Source organism: Cervus elaphus, chromosome 30 (genome assembly GCF_910594005.1).
Source record: "Cervus elaphus chromosome 30, mCerEla1.1, whole genome shotgun sequence".
Lineage (NCBI taxonomy): Eukaryota > Metazoa > Chordata > Mammalia > Artiodactyla > Cervidae > Cervus > Cervus elaphus.
The window spans coordinates 67,965,390-67,990,387 of NC_057844.1; the positions used below are offsets into that span (position 1 = coordinate 67,965,390).

At 38.4% G+C, this 24,998-nt stretch overlaps 1 protein-coding gene across 1 annotated transcript in view; it reads left to right on the top strand.

The window, feature by feature from the left end:
• LOC122687098 (ATP-binding cassette sub-family C member 4-like) overlaps positions 1-24,998 on the top strand; it is a 324,734-nt gene that overhangs the window by 253,286 nt on the left and 46,450 nt on the right. Inside the window, exons 25-27 of the mRNA XM_043892538.1 lie at positions 204-395; positions 13,676-13,831; positions 22,007-22,096. Coding sequence (XP_043748473.1) covers positions 204-395; positions 13,676-13,831; positions 22,007-22,096 — 438 coding nt within the window. The remainder of the gene's footprint in view (positions 1-203; positions 396-13,675; positions 13,832-22,006; positions 22,097-24,998) is intronic.

The window sequence follows — 24,998 nt, forward strand, 5'->3', positions numbered from 1 at the left end:
CAGGATGATGAATAAGTTTACAAATCATCAAAGGAGTCATCACACTCCTACTTCAGTCCTTCGCAGATGCTAAGACCTGGAATATTCTTAACCATAAAAAGCAGATATAAAGATACAAAAACAGAATGCCTTATTTACAGTCTCTGAGCATCCATAAATAAAACCCTTTGTTCCTAAACCACATGATGTCATATATGTTTCAGATGATTTCAGTAGAAAGGGTGATAGAATATACAGAGCTTGAGCAAGAAGCACCCTGGGAACTCAAGTTTCGTCCACCACCAGACTGGCCCAACGAAGGAATGATTGCCTTGAGCAATGTGAACTTCAAGTACAGCTCAGATGGGCCTCTGGTATTGAAGGACCTGACAATAGACATTAAACCAGGAGAAAAGGTTTGTTTAAGCCATTTGCCTGTTTAAAATTCAGCTGAAGATTTAGTGCCACATCTGCTGTTGACTTTCTTGTGTGTGTTGGGGGGGTTCTTTGTTCTTCATGGATGCAGATTAGATCAGTGACATCACAGGTGAATCTCTCTTGATAACTGACCAGGTGATGGGGATCCCAGTATTCCTTTCCCTGTGTTGTGAACTCCCTCATGGTGGTTGATGGGTCCTGGGCTCCTGAACTGTAACTTAGCCTGACCCAGGACACTATATTGACACCTGATTATTCATGTGGATTCTGAGAAGTCAGCTTTGACTCACTGTCTCTAACTCTCCAATATCTCCTTTTTTCCCCCATCCATTCTTCTTTGTATTTCTGAAATATTCTCTTCTTCCTATGATGCCCTTCAGCTATAGCTTCCTCTGTCCTTTGACCCTTACTGTAGATTTGTCTTCCATTAACCCATACTCGACTGTCATCCTCCTGCCCTGCCCCAACAGACTGCTTCATTCTGAAGCACAGATCTGATCCTTACTGGACTGGGCGGGCTGCTGCTGTAACCACAGGGCAGTCCTAGATCCATTCTAGCAGGGATTGTGTGGCCAGTTCAGAGTCACCAGAGAAGAGCCCAGAATCATCATTCAGTCAGGGGTGAAAAACCAGAGCCCTCCATGGAGGCAGAGTTTGGAGACTCACTCAGAGTTGATGAAAGGAAACTGAGAGGAGCAGGGAAGATTCCAGGTGAAAGATGGCAGAAAGGCTTGTGACCTGGTCCTGTCAGCACCCATGTTTGCAAGTGATGTTCCTTTCCCATGCAGCTTGAGGCCCTCAGCTTGGACCAGGGCAGAGTCTTGAAGAAGAGACTAAACCAGAACAGACAAGGCAGTAGGCATCTCTTCCCCACCTACCTCTCCAGCCTCAAGTCCTCATGTTCACACACTCCCCAAGACTCAGGTTGTGTGTAGGTTCTCCTAAAGCACTGCATCCTCCCTGATTCAAGTGTGCACACACTGCCCTCTCCACTTCAGAGACCCTTCCCCTCAGTCATCTTGAGGTTAAAGCCTCCTCATTTTCTGAGTTAATTCTGATGCATCTGCTTCCCAATTACTTCTAATTTTGTATACCCTTAAGATAGCATTTATCGTACACCTGTGCTTATAGCAGTGTTATTCATTGTACCCCAAAACAGGAAGCAACCCAAGTATTCATCAATAGGTGAATGGATAAATAAAGTGTTACTCACTCACTGTCCCAGCCAGCAGTCCCTCAGCACCCTCTCTGTGCCTTGCAGAATGCCATTTTCTGGAGAACAGAGCTAAAAAGAAGATGTTGCCTGATCCTTACAATGTAATATTATTCAGCCTTAAAAAGGAAGGAATTTCTGACCCATGAGTACATCAGAGACCCATGACTCTGACTCATGAGTACATCATACTAAATGAAATATGCCAGACACACAAGAAACAAATACTATATAATTCCACTTTTATGGGGTTCCTAGTGTAGTCAAACTCCTAAAGACAAAGTAGAATGATGGTCACCAAGGACAGAGGGATGGAAAGTAGGGAGTTATTGTTTAATGAGTATAGAATTTAAGTACTACAAGACAAAGAATAAATGACAAAAAATATTCTGGAGGTTTGTTGCACAACAATATGAAAACTTAAGACTAAACTGTCAATTTAAATATAGTTAAATTGGCAATGTGTATGGTTATATGTATTTTACCACAATTAAAATAAAAAAGAGCATCTTGACATGTTTTGTAATTTTGAGTCTGTATCTCAGAGTACCCTAAGGCTTCTAAAGATCAGGGAACATCTTATTTTTAGCTCTGTTCCCCAGAAAGTGTTCTTCAGGGCACAGAGAGGGTGCTGAGGGACTGCTGGCTGTGAGGTTGAGTGAGTAATGCATGGATAAGTGCAGCCAGTAACCAACACACACGCAAGGCAACTCCTCGTAAGTAACTAGTTTTCTGGATGTGTTAAATACTTTAGGAACTGCTCTTTAAAACTCAGACCCACCTAGTGGACTGTAGCCATATTTAATGAATGGTACCCTTGTGACTCTCTGTGATGCTATGGACTGCGGCCACCCAGGCTGTCCTGGCCATGGGATTTTCCAGGCAAGAATACTAGAATGGATTGCCATTTCCTTCTCCGGGGGTCTTCCGGACCCAGGGATCGAACAAAGTTCTCTTACCTCTACTTGCATTGGCAGGCGGATTCTTTACCACTAGTGCCACCTGGGAGGCTCTTGTGACATGAAAGAATGTTAAATTTATGCCCAAATGATATCCAGGGCCTGGAGGAGGGCATGGCAACCTACTCCACTATTCTTGCCTGGAGAATTCCCATGGACAGAGGAACCTGGCAGGCTACAGTCCAGAGAGCAGCTTCAGTTAGTCACATGGCAAAAGCTTGCTCCTAAGTATTTCCAGTTTCAGTGTAGGTTGGGAAAATAGTAACTGTACCTCATGATGCAATCCTATTCTTAAAATCACTACAGGTGATGTTTGGTTACTAGCAGTTAAGTATGTCCATCAGATTTCCCACTGTAAACATAATTCTGTCAATTTGCTCCTGTCTTAAATTTCCCCCAAGGACATCAAATATGAATTACCTATATCTTAGGAACATAACATATTTGTATTTTTTTAAATTTTTTTTTCATTTATTTTTATTAGTTGGAGGCTAATTATTTTACAATATTGTAGTGGGTTTTGTCATACATTGACATGAATCAGCCATGGATTTACATGTGTACCCCATCCCGATCCTCCCTCCCACCTCCCTCTCTACCCAATCCCTCTGGGTCTTCCCAATGCACCAGGCCAGAGCACTTGTCTCATGCATCCAACCTGGGCTGGTGATCTGTTTCACGATAGATAATATGCATGTTTTGATGCTGTTCTCTCGAAACATCCCACCCTCGCCTTCTCCCACAGAGTCCAAAAGTCTGTTCTGTACATCTGTGTCTCTTTTTCTGTTTTGCATATAGGGTTATCATTACCATCTTTCTAATTCCATATATATGTGTTAGTATGCTGTAATGTTCTTTATCTTTCTGGCTTACTTCACTCTGAATAATGGGCTCCAGTTTCATCCATCTCATTAGAACTGATTCAAATGAATTCTTTTTAGTGGCTGAGTAATATTCCATGGTGTATATGTACTACAGCTTCCTTATCCATTCGTCTGCTGATGGGCATCTAGGTTGCTTCCATGTCCTGGCTATTATAAACAGTGCTGCGATGAACATTGGGGTGCACGTGTCTCTTTCAGATCTGGTTTCCTCAGTGTGTATGCCCAGAAGTGGGATTGCTGGGTCATATGGCAGTTCTATTTCCAGTTTTTTAAGAAATCTCCACACTGTTCTCCATAACGGCTGTACTAGTTTGCATTCCCACCAACAGTGTAAGAGGGTTCCCTTTTCTCCACACCCTCTCCAGCATTTATTGCTTGTAGACTTTTGGATAGCAGCCATCCTGACTGGCGTGTAATGGTACCTCATTGTGGTTTTGATTTGCATTTCCCTGATGATGAGTGATGTTGAGCATCTTTTCATGTGTTTGTTAGCCATGTGTATGTCTTCTTTGGAGAAATGTCTGTTTAGTTCTTTGGCCCATTTTTTGATTGGGTCATTTATTTTTCTGGAATTGAGCTTCAGGAGTTGCTTGTATATTTTTGAGATTAATCCTTTGTCTGTTGCTTCGTTTGCTATTATTTTCTCCCAATCTGAGGGCTGTCTTTTCCCCTTGCTTATAGTTTCCTTTGTTGTGTAAAAGCTTTAAGTTTCATTAGGTCCCATTTATTTTTGCTCTTATTTCCAATATTCTGGGAGGTGAGTCATAGAGGATCCTGCTGTGATTTACATCAGAGAGTGTTTTGCCTATGTTCTCCTCTAGGAGTTTTATAGTTTCTGGTCTTACATTTAGATCTTTAATCCATTTTGAGTTTCTTTTTGTGTATGGTGTTAGAAAGTGTTCTAGTTTCATTCTTTTACAAGTGGTTGACCAGTTTTCCCAGCACCACTTGTTAAAGAGGTTGTCTTTTTTCCATTGTATATCCTTGCCTCCTTTGTCGAAGATAAGGTGTCCATAGGTTTGTGGATTTATCTCTGGGCTTTCTATTCTGTTCCATTGATCTATATTTCTGTCTTTGTGCCAGTACCATACTGTCTTGATGACTGTGGCTTTGTAGTAGAGTCTGAAGTCAGGCAGGTTGATTCCTCCAGTTCCATTCTTCTTTCTCAAGATTACTTTGGCTAGTCAAGGTTTTTTGCATTTCCATACAAATTGTGAAATTATTTGTTCTAGTTCTGTGAAAAATACCGTTGGTAGCTTGATAGGGATTGCATTGAATCTATAGATTGCTTTGGGTAGTATAGCCATTTTGACAATATTGATTTTTCCAATCCAGGAACACAGTATGTTTCTCCATCTGTTTGTGTCCTCTTTGATTTCTTTCATCAGTGTTTTATAGTTTTCTATGTATAGGTCTTTTGTTTCTTTAGGTAGCTATACTCCTAACTACTTTATTCTTTTTGTTGCAATGGTGAATGGTATTGTTTCCTTAATTTCCCTTTCTGTTTTCTCATTGTTTGTGTATAGGAATGCAAGGGATTTCTGTGTGTTAATTTTATATCCTGCAACTTTACTATATTCGTTGATTAGCTCTAGCAATTTTTTGGTGGTGTCTTTAGTGTTTTCTATGTAGAGGATCATGTCATCTGCAAACAGTGAGAGTTTCACCTCTTCTTTTCCTATCTGGATTCCTTTTACTTCTTTTTCTGCTCTGATTGCTGTGGCCAACACTTCCAACACTATGTTGAATAGTAGTGGTGAGAGTGGGCACCCTTGTCTTGTTCCTGATTTCAGGGGAAATGCTTTCAATTTTTCACCATTGAGGGTAATGCTTGCTGTGGGTTTGTCATATAAAGCTTTTATTATGTTGAGGTATGTTCCTTCTATTCCTGCTTTCTGGAGAGTTTTAATCATGAATGGGTGTTGAATTTTTTCAAAGGCTTTCTTTGCATCTATTGAGATAATCATATGCTTTTATCTTTCAATTTGTTAATGTGGTGTATTACATTGATTGATTTGCAGATATTAAAGAATCCTTGCATTCCTGGGATAAAGCCCACTTGGTCATGGTGTATGATTTTTTTAATATGTTGTTGGATTCTGTTTGCTAGAATTTTGTTAAGGATTTTTGCATCTATGTTCATCAGTGATATTGGCCTGTAGTTTTCTTTTTTTGTGTCATCTTTGTGTGGTTTTGGAATTAGGGTGATGGTGGCCTCATAGAATGAGTTTGGAAGTTTACCTTCTTCTGAAATTTTCTGGAAGAGTTTGAGTAAGATAGGTGTTAGCTCTTCTCTAAATTTTTGGTAGAATTCAGCTGTGAAGCCATCTGGTCCTGGGCTTTTGTTTGCTGGAAGATTTCTGATTACAGTTTCGATTTCCTTGCTTGTGATGGGTCTGTTAAAATCTTCTATTTCTTCCTGGTTCAGTTTTGGAAAGTTATACTTTTCTAAGAATTTGTCCATTTCTTCCAAGTTGTCCATTTTATTGGCATAAAGATGCTGGTAGCAGTCTCTTATGATCCTTTGTATTTCAGTGTTGTCTGTTGTGATCTCTCCATTTTCATTTCTAATTTTGTTAATTTGGTTCTTCTCCCTTTGTTTCTTAATGAGTCTTGCTAATGGTTTGTCAATTTTGTTTATTTTTTCAAAAAACCAGCTTTTAGCTTTGTTGATTTTTGCTATGGTCTCTTTAGTTTCTTTTACATTTAACATATTTGTATTTTTGTATCTTAAAACTCTCAAATCATAGGACTAGCTGAGCTTCTAAAATGTTTGAGGGATGATTGAATCTGGAGACTGAATTGATAACTGCAACTACATGACTTTTGATTTGTGTCATGGTCCACTCACAGTATCACTGTTAGCTTCATTTCTGTATTTAAAGATTATAACCGGGCAGCAAGTTCATCAAGTGATTTCACTCCATCTGTGTACATCCTCAGGTTTTCTCTCCTGCTCACCTGTCCCAGCCTTCCGTCACTCCTGGACACCCTTTTGTGTTGGATTTGATTGACAGAGGTTGCTGGGAACGTGGGAGTGAGCGAGACCATCTATCTGAAGTGGGGCTTTATTCTCTTTCCCTCATTTCCTCTGCTGTCCCAATTCCTGGAAGTTAGAGTAAATGGGAAAAATTAATAGGTACTATGCTGGTTTCTAATTTATAGAAGAAATGGCAAGCAAAAATAAAAACCCAAAATGAGGTAAATAGCACCCTAGGCTTCCTGTGCAGATTCTGAATGTGGATTGAGCTTTTCATTTAGATGATTTGATGGTTTATTTGATCATTTTAGAGAGTCCTGGGCCATTTTTCAGCTCTAGAGGTAGGTTGATTTTGGTTTGTTTTATATATATGTGTATGTGTATATATATGTGTGTGTGTATATATATGTATATGTGTGTGTATGTGTATATATATATATATATTCTTTTTAAAATTTTTATTTATTTTAATTGGAGGCTAATTATTTTACAATATTGTAGTGGTTTTTACCATACATTGACATGAATCAGCCATGGGTGTACCTGTGTTCCCCATCCTGAACCCCCCTCCCACCTCCCTCCCCATCCCATTCCTCAGAGTCATCCCAGGGCACCAGCCCTGAATGCCCTGTCTCATGCACCAAACCTGGACTGGTGATCTATTTCACATATGGTAATACACATGTTTCAATGCTATTCTCTCAAATCATCCCACCCTTGCTTTCTCCCACAGAGTCCAAAAGTCTGTCTTTACATCTATGTGTCATTTACTGTCTCGTGTATAGGGTCATCGTTACCATCTTTCTAAATTCCATATATATGTGTTAATATACTGTATTGGTGTTTTCCTTTCTGACTTACTTTTTTTCTTGCTTGGAGTTATTTACTTGGATAATATATTTTTATAGATGCTTACTGGACCTTGATGTAATGTGCAAATATGTTAGTTTCCTTCATTTTCTTCTTGTTTATATATTTCCTCAGCAACACCTCCCCCCACTCCCAAATTGTCCCACTTTCTCTACCAGCTTCCTAATTCCTCATGACTCAGACTGTGGTGCCAGAGTCAATAGCACCTGCATCTACTGGAGCTTCTTAGAGATGAAGAATCCCATTCTTATCCAGACTTCTTGACTCAGCATCACATTTGAACAAGACCTCCTAATAAAGTCCTTTCTCTCCCATAGACAGTGTTTGATGACTCATAACCCATGATTTCCATGAAATGTTCTTTGACAGTTTGAAATCAAGCTCATGAATCACCCAAACCCCTCTTATGTCTGAGCATGAGACTCTAGAAAGTTCTGTATCACTTACCACCCTACAGATTCATATTTATATTCTGCAAATCATGCCTTTACATTATAATCTAAGACTGTGTGATTCCACTGCATTTCTTTACATCTTTTCAGTGAGTCTATCTTCATCACAGGCAGTTTTCATCCTGCTACAACCTTCCCCACACCAGCCTCCTGCAGGGACTGGAGGGATTTCCCACAGGCTCAGCCCTGCCTGGACCTGGAGTCAGAGACAGCCCTGCACAACAGTGTACGTGCAGCTCTTTCACCACCTGATGGGGTAAAAAATGAGTCTTGCTGCCCCAAGCAGTGCCCGAGGTCTGTTTGGCCTGTTTCCTGGGGAACCTGGTGTCCCATTTAGCTGCAGGGTGCTTCCCCAGCCCACCTGTAAGTGCTGGTTTTTCCTGCTGACAGCCTGAGCACCTGATCTCAGTCATGCTCTTCATTCAGAGATTTTGTCCTTCTTGTCCCACCCACTACTTTATACTCACCCGTATCCACGTCTTGCTTAAACTCTCTGGCCATAGGATCTCCATGTTAGGTCTGTTTCTTTAACTGTAGCTACACCTCTCCCCACTTTCTCTGTTCTAGTTAGCCAGAGGGACATAATAGGGCGTCAGGCCAACCAGGTGACAAAGAGGCCATCAGCAGAATGGAAAAGAACCTGACAGATGTGGGATAAGTACCATCCTGGCACTTAAAAACTTTATTAATTCAGGCAGACTAGTTAATCTAACTAAGCTTTGATCTTCTCTTTTGAAAAATGGAAGTTACAGGACCTAATCTCTAAAGTAGTTGTACAACTTAAACAACATAAGAATAATAAAACACCCAGCATGGAGATCAGCATGCAGTACATGCTTGGACAAAGATAGCTGTCATTTTCATAAGGTGTAAAATGACCATAATCACTTATACTTTGTTTACTTATAAACTGTCTATCTCATGAAAATGAGAAGTTTAGCCATTTGCAATTGTATTTATGGCTATAGAATCCATCTGCTGTGTCTGTCTCTCTGTCCAGTTTATCATATTCTTAAACAATATAGTAATAGGTCTTTCATACATTTCTCCAGCCTGAGTTAAAAACCTCAGCTTCCTACAGAAGCCTCTTTTGCACAGGATACCATAGGTAACACAAATAATACAAAGGCAAATCCAATGCAGATCCTACTGTCAACACATGTAGTCCAATTGAAGAACAAGAAAAATGCTGTATTAACTTTGTAAGAACTTTTATGGAAGTTTATTAAAAGATGGTATAACATCTGTTAGGGTTGAAACAAGCCCCCATGAGGGGACAAGTACAGCATTTCCAAGGAATTACACAGGATTTAGTGACTTGTGGTTAGAATTTTAGCAGGTGGAAATGTATGTGAAAGTCATTCCAGGAAGTGGGGCTAGCATAAGCAAAGCACGATGCTCTGATTCTGTGAATGAAGACCTAGGCACCTGATATTCAGTTAAGTGAACTATAAGATGTATAACACACTTTCATGTTCAACTCCACAACTACCTAGTGACCCCAAGGAAACTGACTCATGGACGTGAAGGATGGAAAGGTCAGATATCCTGGGGTGGAGTGATGGGCACAGAACCAGCCTTCGTGAGGTTAATCTGAGAAGTGAGAGAACGTGTACCAGAGTGAGCAGACGTGAGATGCAGGGAGCCAGGAACTCTTGTGCCTCCAGGAAGATGTCCTGGGAATGTGATTCCACTTTTTGAAATCAAACTGATGTAAATTAAAACAAAGTTGTAACACATGGGTTAGTGAATGTGCAGGGAAACAGCTGAGAGTAGAAATTGCTATCATATTTCTGGAGGTAGTTTGGCAATACTTAAGAGTCTACTTTAAAAATGTCCATACCTGTTTCTTGGCAATTCCACATATGAGAACTTATCTTAAGAAAATAATGACAGTTGTTTTCAAAGATTTGGCTTCAAGGATATTTAACACACAGTTATTTATAATAGCAAAATATTAGAGACTGGCTAAATATCCACCAGTAAGGGGTTTATTAAATAAATTATCACACATACTATAATATTATATAGTCATTAAAATAAATATTTTAGTGAATATTAAATGAAAACAAATTGCAATATGTTCATATCTCATTTTTTTTAAATGAGTTTTTGTATTCAACATACACACACATAGACACACACACATCCAGAAAGAAAATACATCAATATCTTAGGAATGGATTTATTGGAGTGCAGGGTGATGACTAGTATTTATTTACTTTCTAGATTTATTTGCACTGATTATGATTAATAAAAAGATTTGTTTGGTTTTTTAAAAGCTAACACAGCCTGTCACTCACATAATGATTATGATCATTAAAATAAGGGATTGAGTCATGAAACATTGCAGGTATAGAATCTGTAGGCCTTGGTACCATGCTGGAATCAGCGAAAGCTGGAAATAAAGGGGACAGTTGAGCCTGGGAAAGAGGTAATGAGATTAAAGTAGGAAAGTCAGAAGAAGTGGCTGTTTTGTGGGGATATTTGATGTTAATCATTTGGAGTTCAATGTATCAGTATGGAGATAGATATCTGGGGGCAAATGTCAACAAGTTGGTGTGGTTGTCAGAGACCAACCCTGGCCTGGTTGGAAAAACAGAAAGGAGAAGTTGTAAAGCTGAGGTAAGATTGTTTCCAGGTACTTTTGGATTTAGGAATGTGAAATTTCTGATATTGGTGACATTCCCCACAGGCACTTAGCAAAACCCTTTGGTGACCTGGGAAAGACTTCCAGACATAGCTTTGAAAACTGAATGGTAGAAATAGCCCTGGCCAGATTTTCTTTGAGTTGCCTTTTTCTTTCCTTTTTGGAGTTTGTAGCTCATAGTCCTGCTCACAGACTTTCTTACAACACAGTTCTCACCTATGCCCTGATGTGTTTTGATTCACATATGAGAACACCCAGAAATACAGGCATACCTGGTTTTATTGTGCTTTACTGATACTGCATTTTTTGCAAATTGAACATTTGTGGCAGCCCTGCCTCAAACATGTGGATCAGTACCATTTTCCCTACAGAATTTGCTTACTTCATGTCTCTGGGTCACATTTTGGTAATTCTCACAATATTTCAAACTTATTATTATTATATTTGTTATGATCTGTGATCAATGATCTTTGATGTTACTGCTATAATTTGCCAGAGCTCAGTTGATAGTTAGCATTTTTAAACAATAAAGTTTTTTTTTAATTAAGGTACTGTTTTCTTAAGATGTAACACTATTGCTCACATAACAGAATATAGTATAGCATACACATAACTTTTATATAGATGGGGAAACTAAAAAAGTGTGACTTGTTTTATTATAATACTTATTTTATTGCGATGGTCTGGAACTAAACCTGCCATGTTGCCCAGATCAGTCTGTGCACAAAATATATGAGCTATGTATGTATGCTGAAGAACCTGCCTATATGCAGAAAATGACCCATCAGTGTTAAATAAATTAAGATAGAAAATTGGCTACAAAGATAAATCAACCAAAGCTACTTTTCTTACATGTAATCTCTGTAAAGGTAAATTCCTTTTTGAAGTGCCATTATTGATCTTACAAAATAAGCTTTGGAACTTTGAAGGTATTCAAATGAAAAAATATGTAAGGTTCCCAGAATATAATCAGTGCTCAGAAAGATTTAATTCTTGTCTATTTAAAGCTGTGAATTTTAAAAATTTACTGACTGAATTAACTTAAAAATGATTGAAAGCATGTCTTATGTCCATCATCAATTCCAAATTCCTAAACAGAGGTGAAATCATCTTTTGAGAAGCTCTCACTACGGAATCTGCAGTTATGCAAGCTAATTGCTATAAAAAAGCCAGATTCTGCATACATGCTTTTATTTATTTTTATTGAAGTATAGTTGATTTACAATGCTGTGTTACTTTCAGGTGTACAGCAAAGTGATTCAGATGTATAGATTCTTTTTCCATATAGGTTATTACAAAATACTGAGTATAGTTCCTTATGCTATACGGTGGAGTGAAGTCACTCAGTTGTGTCCTACTCTTTGTGACCCCATGGACTGTAGCCCACCAGGCTCCTCCATCCATGGGATTTTTCCAGGCAAGGGTACTGGAGTGGGTTGCCATTTCCTTCTCCAGGGGATCTTCCCGACCCAGGGATTGAATCTGGGTCTCCCACATTGCAGGCAGATGCTTTACCATCTGAACCACCAGGGAAGCTATAGGGTAGGACCTTTTTTATTTTAGATATGGTAATGTCTATGTGCTATGCTATGCTTAGTCGCTCAGTCATGTCTGACTCTTTGCGACCCCATGGTCTGTAGCCTGCCAGGCTCCTCTGTCCATGGGGATTCTCCAGGCAGGAATACTAGAGTGGGTTTCCATGCCCTCCTCCAGAAGTAGTGTGTATATGTTACTCCAAAATTCCTAACTTATCCCCCTACCACTTTCCCCTTTGGTAATCATAAATTTGTTTTCTGTCTGTGACTCTGTTTCTGTTTTGTAAATAAGTTCATTTGTATAATTTTTTTCTAAGATTCCACGTGTAAGTGATAACATGATATTTTCTTTGCCTTTGTCTGATTTACTTCACTTAGTATAATCTCTAGGTCCATCCATGTTGCTGCAAATGGTAACATTTCATGACTTTTTATGGCTGAGTAGTATTCCCTTTATGTATGTATCACGTCTTCTTTATCCATTCCTCTGTTAATGGACGTTTAGTTTGCTTCCATGTCTAGGCTACTTTATATAGTGCTCTGCATACATGTTTATAGCACACAGTGAAAAGCCAACTTTTATAATACAGTTTCATTCCTAACCAGCATTTTACCTGCATTATTGTGATTCTTTGATCTTATTTTTAATGTACCTAATTTCTTTCTGCCTTGGTTTTAAATAACCAGACTGATACTTGACATATATCTTTCCAAGGTTTAACTATAAGTATTAATTGGTTTGTAAAATGCCTTTTGAACTGTTCAGAAGAAAGGTTCCATATAAATAGCAAATGTTTGTGTTGTTGTTGATTTTATTATACGTGTTTTGCCTACTGGCTACTGTCTCTTAAGACACTGAGATGAGTGTTTTGTAACTTTAAAATGATTCCTTTCAAGACAGAACATAACCAAGGCATTTAATACCTTGAAGTGACTTAGTTTCTCTACCAGAGAATGTGTGTGTGCTCAGTCGCTCAGTCGTGTCTGATTCTTTGCGACCGTATGGACTTTAGCCTGCCATTCTCCTCTGTCTATGGGATTCTCCAGGCAAGAATACTGGAATGGGTTGCCATTTCCTACTCCAGGGAATCTTTCCAACCTAGGGATTGAATCTGCGTGGTTGACGTCTCCTGCATTGGCAAGCAGGTTCTTTACCACCAGCCCTACCTGGGAAGCCCAGAGAGTAAACCCTTTTAAATAATAGAACTCTGGGAAAATGTATACTTATTTATATGTAACAGTTCTTATTTGATGTGTTGATATCTCTATGAGATTATCCACAAAATTATCAAGGTCCAAAATACACAGACAGTAGAAATAAAAACTAAAGATTTATTTCTTATGGAACACTTAGGCAACTTCTGAATTTTTGTTGCTGGTAGATTGATTCTGTTATTTTTAACTCTTCTTTGGACCAGGGGATCTCAACCCGATGACATATGTCAACGTCTCACATTTTTGGTTGACAGTTTAGGGGTGCTTCTGGCCTCTAGTGGGTGGAGTTCATGGCTACTGCTAAACATCCTACAGTACACAGGACAGCCTCCCACCCACAATGATGAAGTATTTAAACAAAAATGTCAATAGTGCCATGGTTGAAAAATGTATAGACTATATTCAATATAGAACTTTTAAAATTAATCTTCAACCACCAGGGTTTCTCCCAGGTTTGTTGCATATTGTTAGTTCTTAATCCCTCCTGGATCTCTTCACAGGTTGGCATCGTGGGAAGAACAGGAGCTGGAAAAAGTTCTTTCATTGCTGCCCTCTTTAGATTGTCAGAGCCTGAAGGTAGAGTTTGGATTGATAAGATCTTGACAACTGAAATTGGACTTCATGATTTAAGGGAGAAAATGTCAATCATACCTCAAGTATGTACATCAGAACATACTCACATGTTCTTTTCATCCAATATCTAAGTTTAATTGCTTTTAATTTGATTGATTTTAAAAATGAATGAAAGGGTTAATATTTTCCCCTTCAGTAGAGCATATTTTTAACAGCAGGTATTTTCAACAGATACTTTAATCAGAAACCAGGTTTTATTGTTTGTTCTTTTGGTTTGTGTGTATGTGATTTAATAACTTATCCAGATAGATTTCTAGACTCAAAATTTCGCCAGATGCCACAGTCTTATCCACTGATAACACACAATTCTGAGAACAATATGATAAGTGATTTAGCACTGAAGAGAATTCTATAGGTAAACACAAGTTGTGTATTACTTACGGGAAATAAAGTTAACTTTTTAAAGGTGATTATCTCCCTGCAGGGCTTTTTGTGAAACTATGGGGCTTTAAGAACTACAGAGTGTATGGATGCTTTGGGGAGACTTTAATAAATGAGTGATTAATAAAAGATTTTAATGAGTCTCATTAATGAATGCAAATCACTTCAGCATTCTTGCATTGAGAACCCAATGAACAGTATGAAAAGGTAAAAAGATATGACACTGAAAGATGAACCCCTCAGGTGAGCAGGTTTCCAATATGCTACTGGAGAAGAGTGAAGAAATAGCTCCAGAAGGAATAAAGAGGCTGAACCAAAGTGGAAGCAACACCCAGTTGTGGATGTGTCTGGTGGTAAAAGTAAAGTCTGATGCTGTAAAGAACAGTATTGCATAGAAAGCTGGAATGTTAGGTTCATGAATCAAGGTAAATTGGAGTGGTCAAATAGGAGATGGCAAGAGTGAACATCAACATTTTACAAATCAGTGAACTAAAATGGATGGGAATAGGTGAATTTAATTCAGATGACCATTATATCTACTACTGTGGGCAAGAATCTCTTAGAAGAAATGGAGTAGCCCTCATAATCAACAAAAGAGTCTGAAATGCAGTACTTGGGTGAAATCTCAAAAATGACAGAATGAGCTTGGTTTGTTTCCAAGGCAAACTATTCTACATCACAGTAATCCAAGTCTATGCCCCAACCACTAATGCTGAAGAAGGTGAAGTTGAATGGTTCTATGAAGACCTACAAGACCTTCTAGAACTAACACCAAAAAAAGATGTCCTTTTCATCAAAATCATTGCAGATGGTGGCTGCAGCCATGAAATCAAAGACACTTGCTCCTTGGAAGAAAAGCTATGACAAACCCAGACAGCATATTAAGAAGCAGAGACATCACTTTGCTAACAAAAGTCTGTATAGACAAAGCTATGGTTTTCCTAGTAGTCATGCATGGATGTGAGAGTTGGTCCATAAAGAAGGATGAGTGACAAAGATTTGATGCTTTCAAACTGCGGTGTTGGAGAAGATGCTTGAGAGTCTCTTCAACAACAAGGAGATCAAGCCAGTCAATCCTAAAGGAAATCAACTCTGAATATTCTTTGGAAAGACTGATGTCAAAATTGAAGCTCCAATACTTTTGCCACTTGATGTGAAGAACTGACTCTTGAGAAAAGACCTGATGCTGGGAAAGATTACAGGAAGGAGAAGAAGGGAGTGACAGAGGATGAGATGGTTGGACGGCATCATTGACCCAATGGATATGAGTTTGAACAAACTCTGGGAGATAGTGAAGGACTTGGAAGCCTGGTGTGCTGCAGTCTATGGGGTTGCAAAGAGTCAGACACACCTTAGTGACTGAACAACAACAGCAACAAACAGGCAAGAAGTAGAGAATAGTGAGGAAGAATATGGGATATGGAATTCCATCTCTGTGCACCTCAATTTTCTCTCCCTTACAAGGCAGCTAACAAGTACCAACTCCTTGAGCTATTCTGAGGACTTAATAGGTCTGTGTGTAGAATGCTTAATTTAAAACCAGTATATGGCTGCTGTGATGGTGGAAAGTTGAATAGACCATTTCTTCTTGGTCTCTGATTCTGTTTTCCTTTGTTCTGCTTCTTAAAGTGGTATAATTTTCAGGAAATATTTTGGCAATTCTCTAAAATGTAACAAAAGTGAATAAGTATAAATTAAAACAGGAAGATATTTCTCCTAGTGCTATGTCCTTTACTTGAACAGTATCAGTTTAGAAACAAGTTTATTCACTTATGTGTCATGGGCTAATAAATGTCAGAAGATACTAAAAGTCTTAGCCCTCCCAAGCCAAGAGTCCTTTCTCTTTATAATGTCTTGTTGACTACAGAGGTGGAGAAAGTCTGTTGATTTGATTACTTAAAGTTACTTGTCTGAGTGCAGAAAGCTTACATCCCCATTCCCCAAAGGAGTAGGAAGCAGTGATGCTTGTGTCTCAACACCCTGATTTAGGGAACCTAGGAAGCTGAGAGGAGACTCTGCAGAGAGGGAGCCCAAGGCTGTTTCTTTGGTTGTTCCACTTAGGTGAGCCAGGCGCATACCATCTTCCCTGGCTCCCTGCTCCCTGTGATCCTGGGAGCAGCAGCAAGCTTCTGGGATCATCTCTCTCTCTCTACCCGCTAGGCCCATCCCCATCACTGTTGACCCCACCATGAGCAAGTCAGAACTGGGGGAGATGTGATAGCACCAAGGACCTGCATAGGAACCATAGGCAGGGAAATGGTGTCATAGAGCACCAATCCTAGAGTCATGGGGGGTGGCGGGAAGCTTTCAGAAACAAATACTATATTCTTAAGAAAGTACTCCTCAATTTATGTTCAAAATTTCAGGAATAAGTAAAAACTGAAATCACTTCCAAGGTACTTTCCTTAAACAAAGGGAGCTGAAGTGTATGCATCCTTTATACTCATGATCTGAAGTAGTTATGTTCCCCAGAAAGAACACCATGGAGTGATTACATTCAAGTAGTAGCTGTTTATCTAAAAGAATCTGAAAAAGTGGATTTCAAAACTTCTTTGGATGACTCTCTGCACCTAGATACCATTATGCTGTTAGCACAAAGAAAATGTTTTCAGTTGAAGAGAGATTCCTTGCAAATTGAGTGTTTATGATTGCAGACCAAGGGTTGACACAGATCAGCACAGATCTATTTATTATGATTAAATGGATTCATTTTTATATGTAATAGTTTTTTGAAAAATCAAGGCAAAAGTTAGGTATCTTTTTAAATGGCCCACTGCTTTTTTGGTATTTCTATTTCCTGAGTTTTCTGCAGTAGGTTAAAAGAGGTAAACCAGAGCTATCTCTCTCTAAGACATCCCAAATTACCTGGCTTTCTTTCCCCTTTTTTCTTTATTGAGAACAAAACTCAGAAGAGTTGGATGCTCTATTAATAGTAAACAAATACAACTGGACTCTAGACCAATGCAGTCAGAAGTCTTTGTTAAATCCCTTTGAACTGCTCCCTGGAGCTACCAAAAGAGAACTTTACAGGACTTATATTCATTTCTTTTGCCAGCAAACAATATTCTTTCTTCTGAATATGGATGATGATCAGTTCATTTAGAGGCTGCTGCTGCTAAGTCTCTTCAGTTGTGTTTGACTCTTTGTGACTCCATGGACTGTAGCCTACCAGGCTTCTCTGTCCATGGGATTCTCCAGGCAAGAATACTGGAGTGCCATTTCCTTCTCCAGGGGATCTTCCTGAGCCAGGGATTGACCTCGTTTAGAGGCTACAGGATTACAAAAAAAAAAAGAAAGAAAGAAAGAAAGAAAGCAAATTAAGATTTAAAACAACTCTGGGTCCTTATTCGTGACACAGGGAGATGAGCTGCACCTTAAAGGTTCTAAGATTAGAAATGAGGACAGAGCTTTTAGGACTCAAGGAAGCAGCAGCTATAGTTACGCTTCATAAACGTTAGTGGAGGGCAAGTTTCCTGGTTTGGGACTGAAATCATTAAAACTGTTGTTCTGTATCTGTCCCATTTGTAACCACTTGTATGATTTTTGTCTGGGTCCCAGACTGTTTTAAGCATCAGGTTAGCGGGCAGGGCTTCTTTGTAAGATAAACCTTATCTTTGACAAAGGAGGCAAGGATATACAATGGAAAAAAGACAACCTCTTTAACAAGTGGTGCTGGGAAAACTGGTCAACCACTTGTAAAAGAATGAAACTAGAACACTTTCTAACACCATACACAAAAATAAAGTCAAAATGGATTAAAGATCTAAATGTAAGACCAGAAACTATAAAACTCCTAGAGGAGAACATAGGCAAAACACTCTCTGACATAAATCACAGCAAGATCCTCTATGACCCACCTCCCAGAATATTGGAAATAAAAGCAAAACTAAACAAATGGGACCTAATGAAACTTAAAAGCTTTTGCACTACAAAGGAAACTATAAGTAAGGTGAAAAGACAGCCCTCAGATTGGGAGAAAATAATAGCAAATGAAGAAACAGACAAAGGATTAATCTCAAAAATATACAAGCAACTCCTGAAGCTCAATTCCAGAAAAATAAATGACCCAATTCAAAAATGGGCCAAAGAACTAAACAGACATTTCTCCAAAGAAGACATACACATGGCTAACAAACACATGAAAAGATGCTCAACATCACTCATTATTAGAGAAATGCAAATCAAAACCACAATGAGGTACCATTACACGCCAGTCAGGATGGCTGCTATCCAAAAGTCTACAAGCAATAAATGCTGGAGAGGGTGTGGAGAAAAGGGAACCCTCTTACACTGTTGGTGGGAATGCAAACTAGTACAGCCGCTATGGAAAACAGTGTGGAGATTTCTTAAAAAACTGGAAATAGAACTGCCATATGACCCAGCAATCCCACTTCTGGGCATACACACTGAGGAAACCAGATCTGAAAGAGACACATGCACCCCAATGTTCATTGCAGCACTGTTTATAATAGCCAGGACATGGAAGCAACCTAGATGCCCATCAGCAGACGAATGGATAAGGAAGCTGTGGTACATATACACCATGGAATATTACTCAGCCGTTAAAAAGAATTCATTTGAATCAGTCCTAATGAGATGGATGAAACTAGAGCCCCTTATACAGAGTGAAGTAAGCCAGAAAGATAAAGAACATTACAGCATACTAACACATATATATGGAATTTAGAAAGATGGTAATGATAACCCTATATGCAAAACAGAAAAAGAGACACAGAAATACAGAACAGACTATTGAACTATGTGGGAGAATGTGAGGGTGGGATATTTCAAAAGAACAGCATGTATACTATCTATGGTGAAACAGATCCCCAGCCCAGGTGGGATACATGAGACAAGTGCTCGGGCCTGGTGCACTGGGAAGACCCAGAGGAATCGGGTGGAGAGGGAGGTGGGAGGGGGGATCGGGATGGGGAATACGTGTAAATCTATGGCTGATTCATATCAATGTATGACAAAACCCACCGAAATGTTGTGAAGTAATTAGCCTCCAACTAATAAAAAATTAAAAAAAAAAAAATTGACCAGTAAGATAATGAGAGTCTTATCTTCCAGGAGCGTATGAAAAGGGCCAGTAAGACTGAGGTTTTCAGGCTTGCAGTTGTGTTGAGGGATTATCAATTTGCTACACTAAATGCTCTGATTCAGAGTGGCCATTTTTGTGTCACATGTCTAATATGAACTTACAGTAGTAACAAGAGAAAAATTACTACTAAATATGGTATGAAGGGTTACATTTTAAAAGTTTCAACTTTATACCATGATGAGAAACAGGTTTGAAGCTAGTACTTCATTTAAAATGCTATATTGACTAAAAGCATTTGTTTTCCTGACTCTGCTGTGCCAGCTAACTCTTATTGTTGTTGTTCGTTGTTATGCCCAACACTTTGTGACCTCATGGACTGTAGCACACCAGGCTCCTCTAACTCTGTCTAATTCTTATTAAATGAGATTTAATTGTGTACCTTCAGAAAGAATATACTTAGGCCAATAAACTTAGTGTATATTTATAAAAAGTTTTTATGTTCTACTGTAAATCTCTACACTGAAGTGTTCTGCCTGTACACATCTTTATAATGCTTATTTATAAGATAAGTTTATTTACTTCATTGCTTAGAGGTGGGTGAAAGTGAAAAGTGAAGTCGCTCAGTTGTTTCTGACTCTTTGCGACCCTGTGGACTGTAGCCTACCAGGCTCCTCCATCCATGGGATTCTCCAGGTAGAATACTGGAGTGGGTTGCCATTTCAATAATAACGTCTGTTGTTATTACTTTGATCCTTATCTGCCCTTGCATATGTGTCTACTGTGAGCACTTTAACAGTCAGTTCTACAATTCATGTTTTAATAGATAATTCATTTTATTCAACAAGATTTGATGAAAATTTTACTGATTTTGAAATATATATTTAGCATGTCAAACAAAGGGAAATACACTTATTTATGAAACTATGTTCTTCCATCTACTACAGCTAAATGAAAATGCATAATCTCCCAATATAACCTTTTAAACTGGCAGTAAAGATGTAAGTGGGTACCCTTATTGCAATGGGAAATGATTAAATTTAACTTTTAGTTTTAGTTGCTCAGTCTCAGCAGGGAGAGATAAGAAAGCCTTCTTCAGTGATCAGTGCAAAGAAATAGAGGAAAACAGTGGAATGTGAAGTTCAGTGGACCTTAGGAAGCATCACTATGAATGAAGCTAGTGGAGGTGATGGATGGAATTTCAGCTGAGCTATTTCAAATCCTAAAAGATGATGCTCTTAAGGTGCTGCACTCAATATGCCAACGAATTCAGAAAACTCAGTAGTGGCCACAGGACTGGAAAAGGTCAGTTTTCATTCAAATCCCAAAGAAAGGCAATGCCAAAGAATGTTCATACTACCACACAATTGCACTGATCTCACACGCTAGCAAAGTAATGCTCAAAATTCTCCAAGCCAGGCTTCGACAGTAAGTGAACTGTGAACTTTTAGATGTTCAAGCTGGATTTAGAAAAGGCAGAGGAACCAGAGATCAAATTGCCAACATCTGTTGGATCATTGAAAAAGCAAGAGAGTTCCAGAAAACATCTACTTCTGCTTTATTGACTATGCCAAAGCCTTTCATTGTGTGGATCACAATAAACTCTGGATAATTCTTAAAGAAATGGGAATACCAGACCACCTTACCTGCTTCCTGAGAAATCTGTATGCAGGTCAAGAAGCAACAGTTAGAACTGGACATAGAACAACAGATTGGTTCCAAATCAGGAAAGGAGTATGTCAAGGTTATATATTGTCACCCTGCTTATTTAACTTATATGCAGAGTACATTATGCAAAATGCTGGGCTGGAAGAAGCACAAGCTGCAATCAAGATTGCTGGGAGAAATATCAGTAACCTCAGATGTTAAGATGACACCACCCTTATGGCAGAAAGCAAAGAAGAACTAATGCGCCTCTTGATGAAAGTGAAAGAGAAGAGTGAAAAAGCTGGCTTAAAACTCAACATTCAGAAAGCTAAGATCATGGCATCCGATCCTATCACTTCATGGCAAAATAGGTGGGGAAACAATGGAAACAGTGAGAGACTTTATTTTTGGGGGCTCCAAAATCACTGCAGATGGTGACTGCAGCCATGAAATTAAAAGACACTCACTCCTTGGAAGAAAGCTATGACCAACCTAGACAGCATATTTAAAAGCAGAGACATGACTTTGCTGAGAAAGGTCCGTTTCGTCAAAGCTATGATTTTTCCAGTAGTTATGTATGGATGCGAAAGTTGGAATATAAAGAAAGCTGAACACAAAAGAAATTATGCTTTTGAACTGTGGTGTTGAAGAAGACTCTTGAGAGTCCCTTGGACTGCAAGGAGATCCACCCAGTCCATCCTAAAGGAAATCAGTCCTGAGTAATCATTGGAAGGACTGATGCTGAGGCTGAAACTCCAATACTTTGGCCACCTGATGTGAAGAACTGACTCATTTGAAAAGACCCTGATGCTGGGAAAGATTGAAGGTGGGAAGAGAAGGGGACAACAGAGGATGAGATAGTTGGATGGCATCACTGACTTGATGGACATGAGTTTGAGCAAGCTACAGGAATTGATGAAGGACAGGGAAGCCTGGTGTGCTGCAATCCATGGGGTCAAAAGAATTGGACATGACTGAGTGATTGAACTGAACTGAACTGATTTGCAACCTTATTATTAATGATTGTGATAAACTTTTTTTTTTTTTGTATTTTAAATCTGTTCTCTAAAAATTGGAATTAAGTGAAAAGAGACTGCAATAATAACATTCCCTATTTTGTTGTATTTAGGACCCTATTGTATTCACTGGAACAATGAGGATAAATCTGGATCCCTTTAACAAGCATACAGATGAGGAACTCTGGACTGTCTTAGAAGAGGTAATTTATTAAATATGATAAACTTAGCATCAATATCTACTGTGCATGTACATTTAATAGCATTGTAGGTAATTAAGTGAGCTTAGCAATTTAATTGACTTCATTTACCTCCTAGGAGAACATTGGTGGCATGGATGTACTTAAAATGTACGTATGATGAAATGAGTGAATATGAAAAACAACAGTATAACACATCATGTTTCCATTTTATCTTTTTCCCTAGAACCCAAAGCAACTAGATATATTACCTTTTTGCCCTTAGTAGAACACTAAACTAGAAGGTAGAATTATGTGTCCAAATTCTACTAGTGACCTAGTGAATTAATCACCTTAATTTGCAACATTCATTTTATTCCTTTGATCTTAGGAAGTATCTACTATGTGGAGATATCAGTTGTTTTTCATTATTAACAGAACGATAAATGAGATCATGCCAGTAACATGGTGTGAAATTTCATAAGAAAGAGTTTATTAAAGGTATATTTTACATTTGAAAAGTGATAATTATTTATTAGAAGTTGCATCGTTCAATGCTGCAGAGCATATGCTGGTAACAGAACTCTGGAGCTTTATCTGAGTCTTTGTACTAAGTTCATTTCTAGAGGATTTTCTGTTATTTGTGTCATGTTTCTCTTTGGCCCACTACTTTGAACATCCTCAGTCTTGCATGAAAAGGATTTTGACTGTTAAGATGCTCTTGTTTTTTTTTTTTTAATTTTAATATTAATTTTTTTGTGCATTTTCCCTAGTTTTGCAAATTGATTCTAAGGTAGTGATGGCAGAAACTCTACCTAGACTTCGAAATAATAGGCAGACTTCTAGGCTCTCATAGAAAATACCTAGCCAGGTATTTTGCCTTGAAAAAGTATGTGTTGCACAAATAGGCACTGAATATTTACTTGCTCTCATTTTAGAGAATTGTATCTTATTTCTTAAATTTTTTTTTTTTTTTGGTCAAAAATACCAGAAAGCAATTGCTCACATTGTTGTTTTGAATCAGTGTTTTTATCTTTTGGTATCACTCTTCCAGGGATAGCACTGAGAAGTGTAATTCATAGAGGGCCTTTGACTATGAGTCAGCAGATTTGGAGGTCAGACAATTTCTTGCAAGTAATTCTGGTTTCTGAAGGTTGTCAGCACTGAGTCTTTACACATCCACCCTGCTTTCCAGCAATTGTGGGAATTTTATTTTCCTAAATCAGGCTGGTTACCTCACTTTTTCCTGCTTGGAAAACAGTGGGCCTCTGATTTCATTTAAGTTTGTAAGTCTTTCTACAGTGAAATTCTAGAGGAGAAGAGGTGGAGAGAGCTGTAAACCACTGAGTGTAAATAAAGGTAGGATGATACACTGCTCTCGAGGTCATAGGATGCATTTACTGGTGAAATTGGGACACATTTTAAACTGGAAGCCCTGGTATTTTCCTATTTATTTCTGAGCTTGAGATCTCTCTTCAGAGACTCTCAGAATGAAAAATTACTTTAAAATTTTAGAAAACATTATTCCATGGACAGAAAAGAAATGTTAGTTGGAGACAAATCCTGATTAAAAACTCTCTTAGAACTTGGCCCTAACTTGTTAATTCGCCTGAAGGAGCTACAGTTAAAATAAAATTTAGTAGCCTCTCAATTCTAAATATCTACATTTATTCAGACTACATTTGGAACTTTCCATAAATATAAATAAATATGAGTTTATGTCACAAAGTGAAGAGTGTGGTTTCCATGTATTGCTTCTGAAATTAACCCTATTACTTTAGTGATAAATCTTAAAGTGAGAAATCATCCCATCATTGTGTTCCTTTGGGAATTATTTCTTTATGTCCTTTGTATATATTGTTTACCAATCTTCACTGAAAAACATATAAATCTCATAAAGAAGTAATTCCTAGAGGAACACCATGATAGGATGATTTCTCAGTCAAAGCAATGAGGTCAGTTTTTAGGTGGATTAGAAACCCCAGTCACTGGTTTATAAATAAAGCAAAGTGAAATTGTCAATCAAAACTAATAGAGTTGACCTGGGCGTAAGAGGGCACTCATTTTACTCTTTAAGAACTTTAACTAAAAGGAAAAGATGCTTTTTAAATTTTTTTAAAGTCCTCTATTTCTGCCTCCTCATTCTTTTTTGTCAGAGATGGACATCCATAAGGGAGATAGCCCTATGGATGCTGTCCCTCTCATATTGGTTATTTTTCAAAATATGTTAAAAGTATGTTTTTCATTTTCTGAAAAATAGCCAACTTACCGTAAACTGAAGAGTGTTCATTAGAAGTTAGTGCCAATTAGAGCACCTAAAAAAACAACAGCAGCTCTACAAATATATCGAGTAGTGCTTAAAGATGAAGCACTTTATCACTCAAAGGTTGAAAGAGCACAGTAGATAATACTCTGAAAATGAATCAGCAGTGTGTTGCTCCCACTTAAAAAACCAAACACTCTGTATAATGGGCTCCATATGCAAAACAGAAAAAGAGACACAGATGTACAGAACAGACTTTTGGACTCTGTGGGAGAAGGCGAGGGTGGGATGTTTTGAGAGAACAGCATCAAAACATGTATATTGTCTATAGTGAAACAGATCACCAGCCCAGGTTGGATGCATGAGACAAGTGCTCGGACCTGGTGCACTGGGAAGACCCAGAGGAATCGGGTGGAGAGGGAGGTGGGAGGGGGGATCGGGATGGGGAATACATGTAACTCCATGGCTGATTCATGTCAATGTATGACAAAACCCACTACAATATTGTAAAGTAATTAGCCTCCAACTAATAAAAATAAATGAAAACAAACAAACAAACAAACAAACAGCTTTGATCCAGGAGTTTACAATTGAGAATATAGTATGTCATGTCAAAACTGTGCAGAAAACATTCAGTTATGTGAACCGTTGATAGCATCTCTG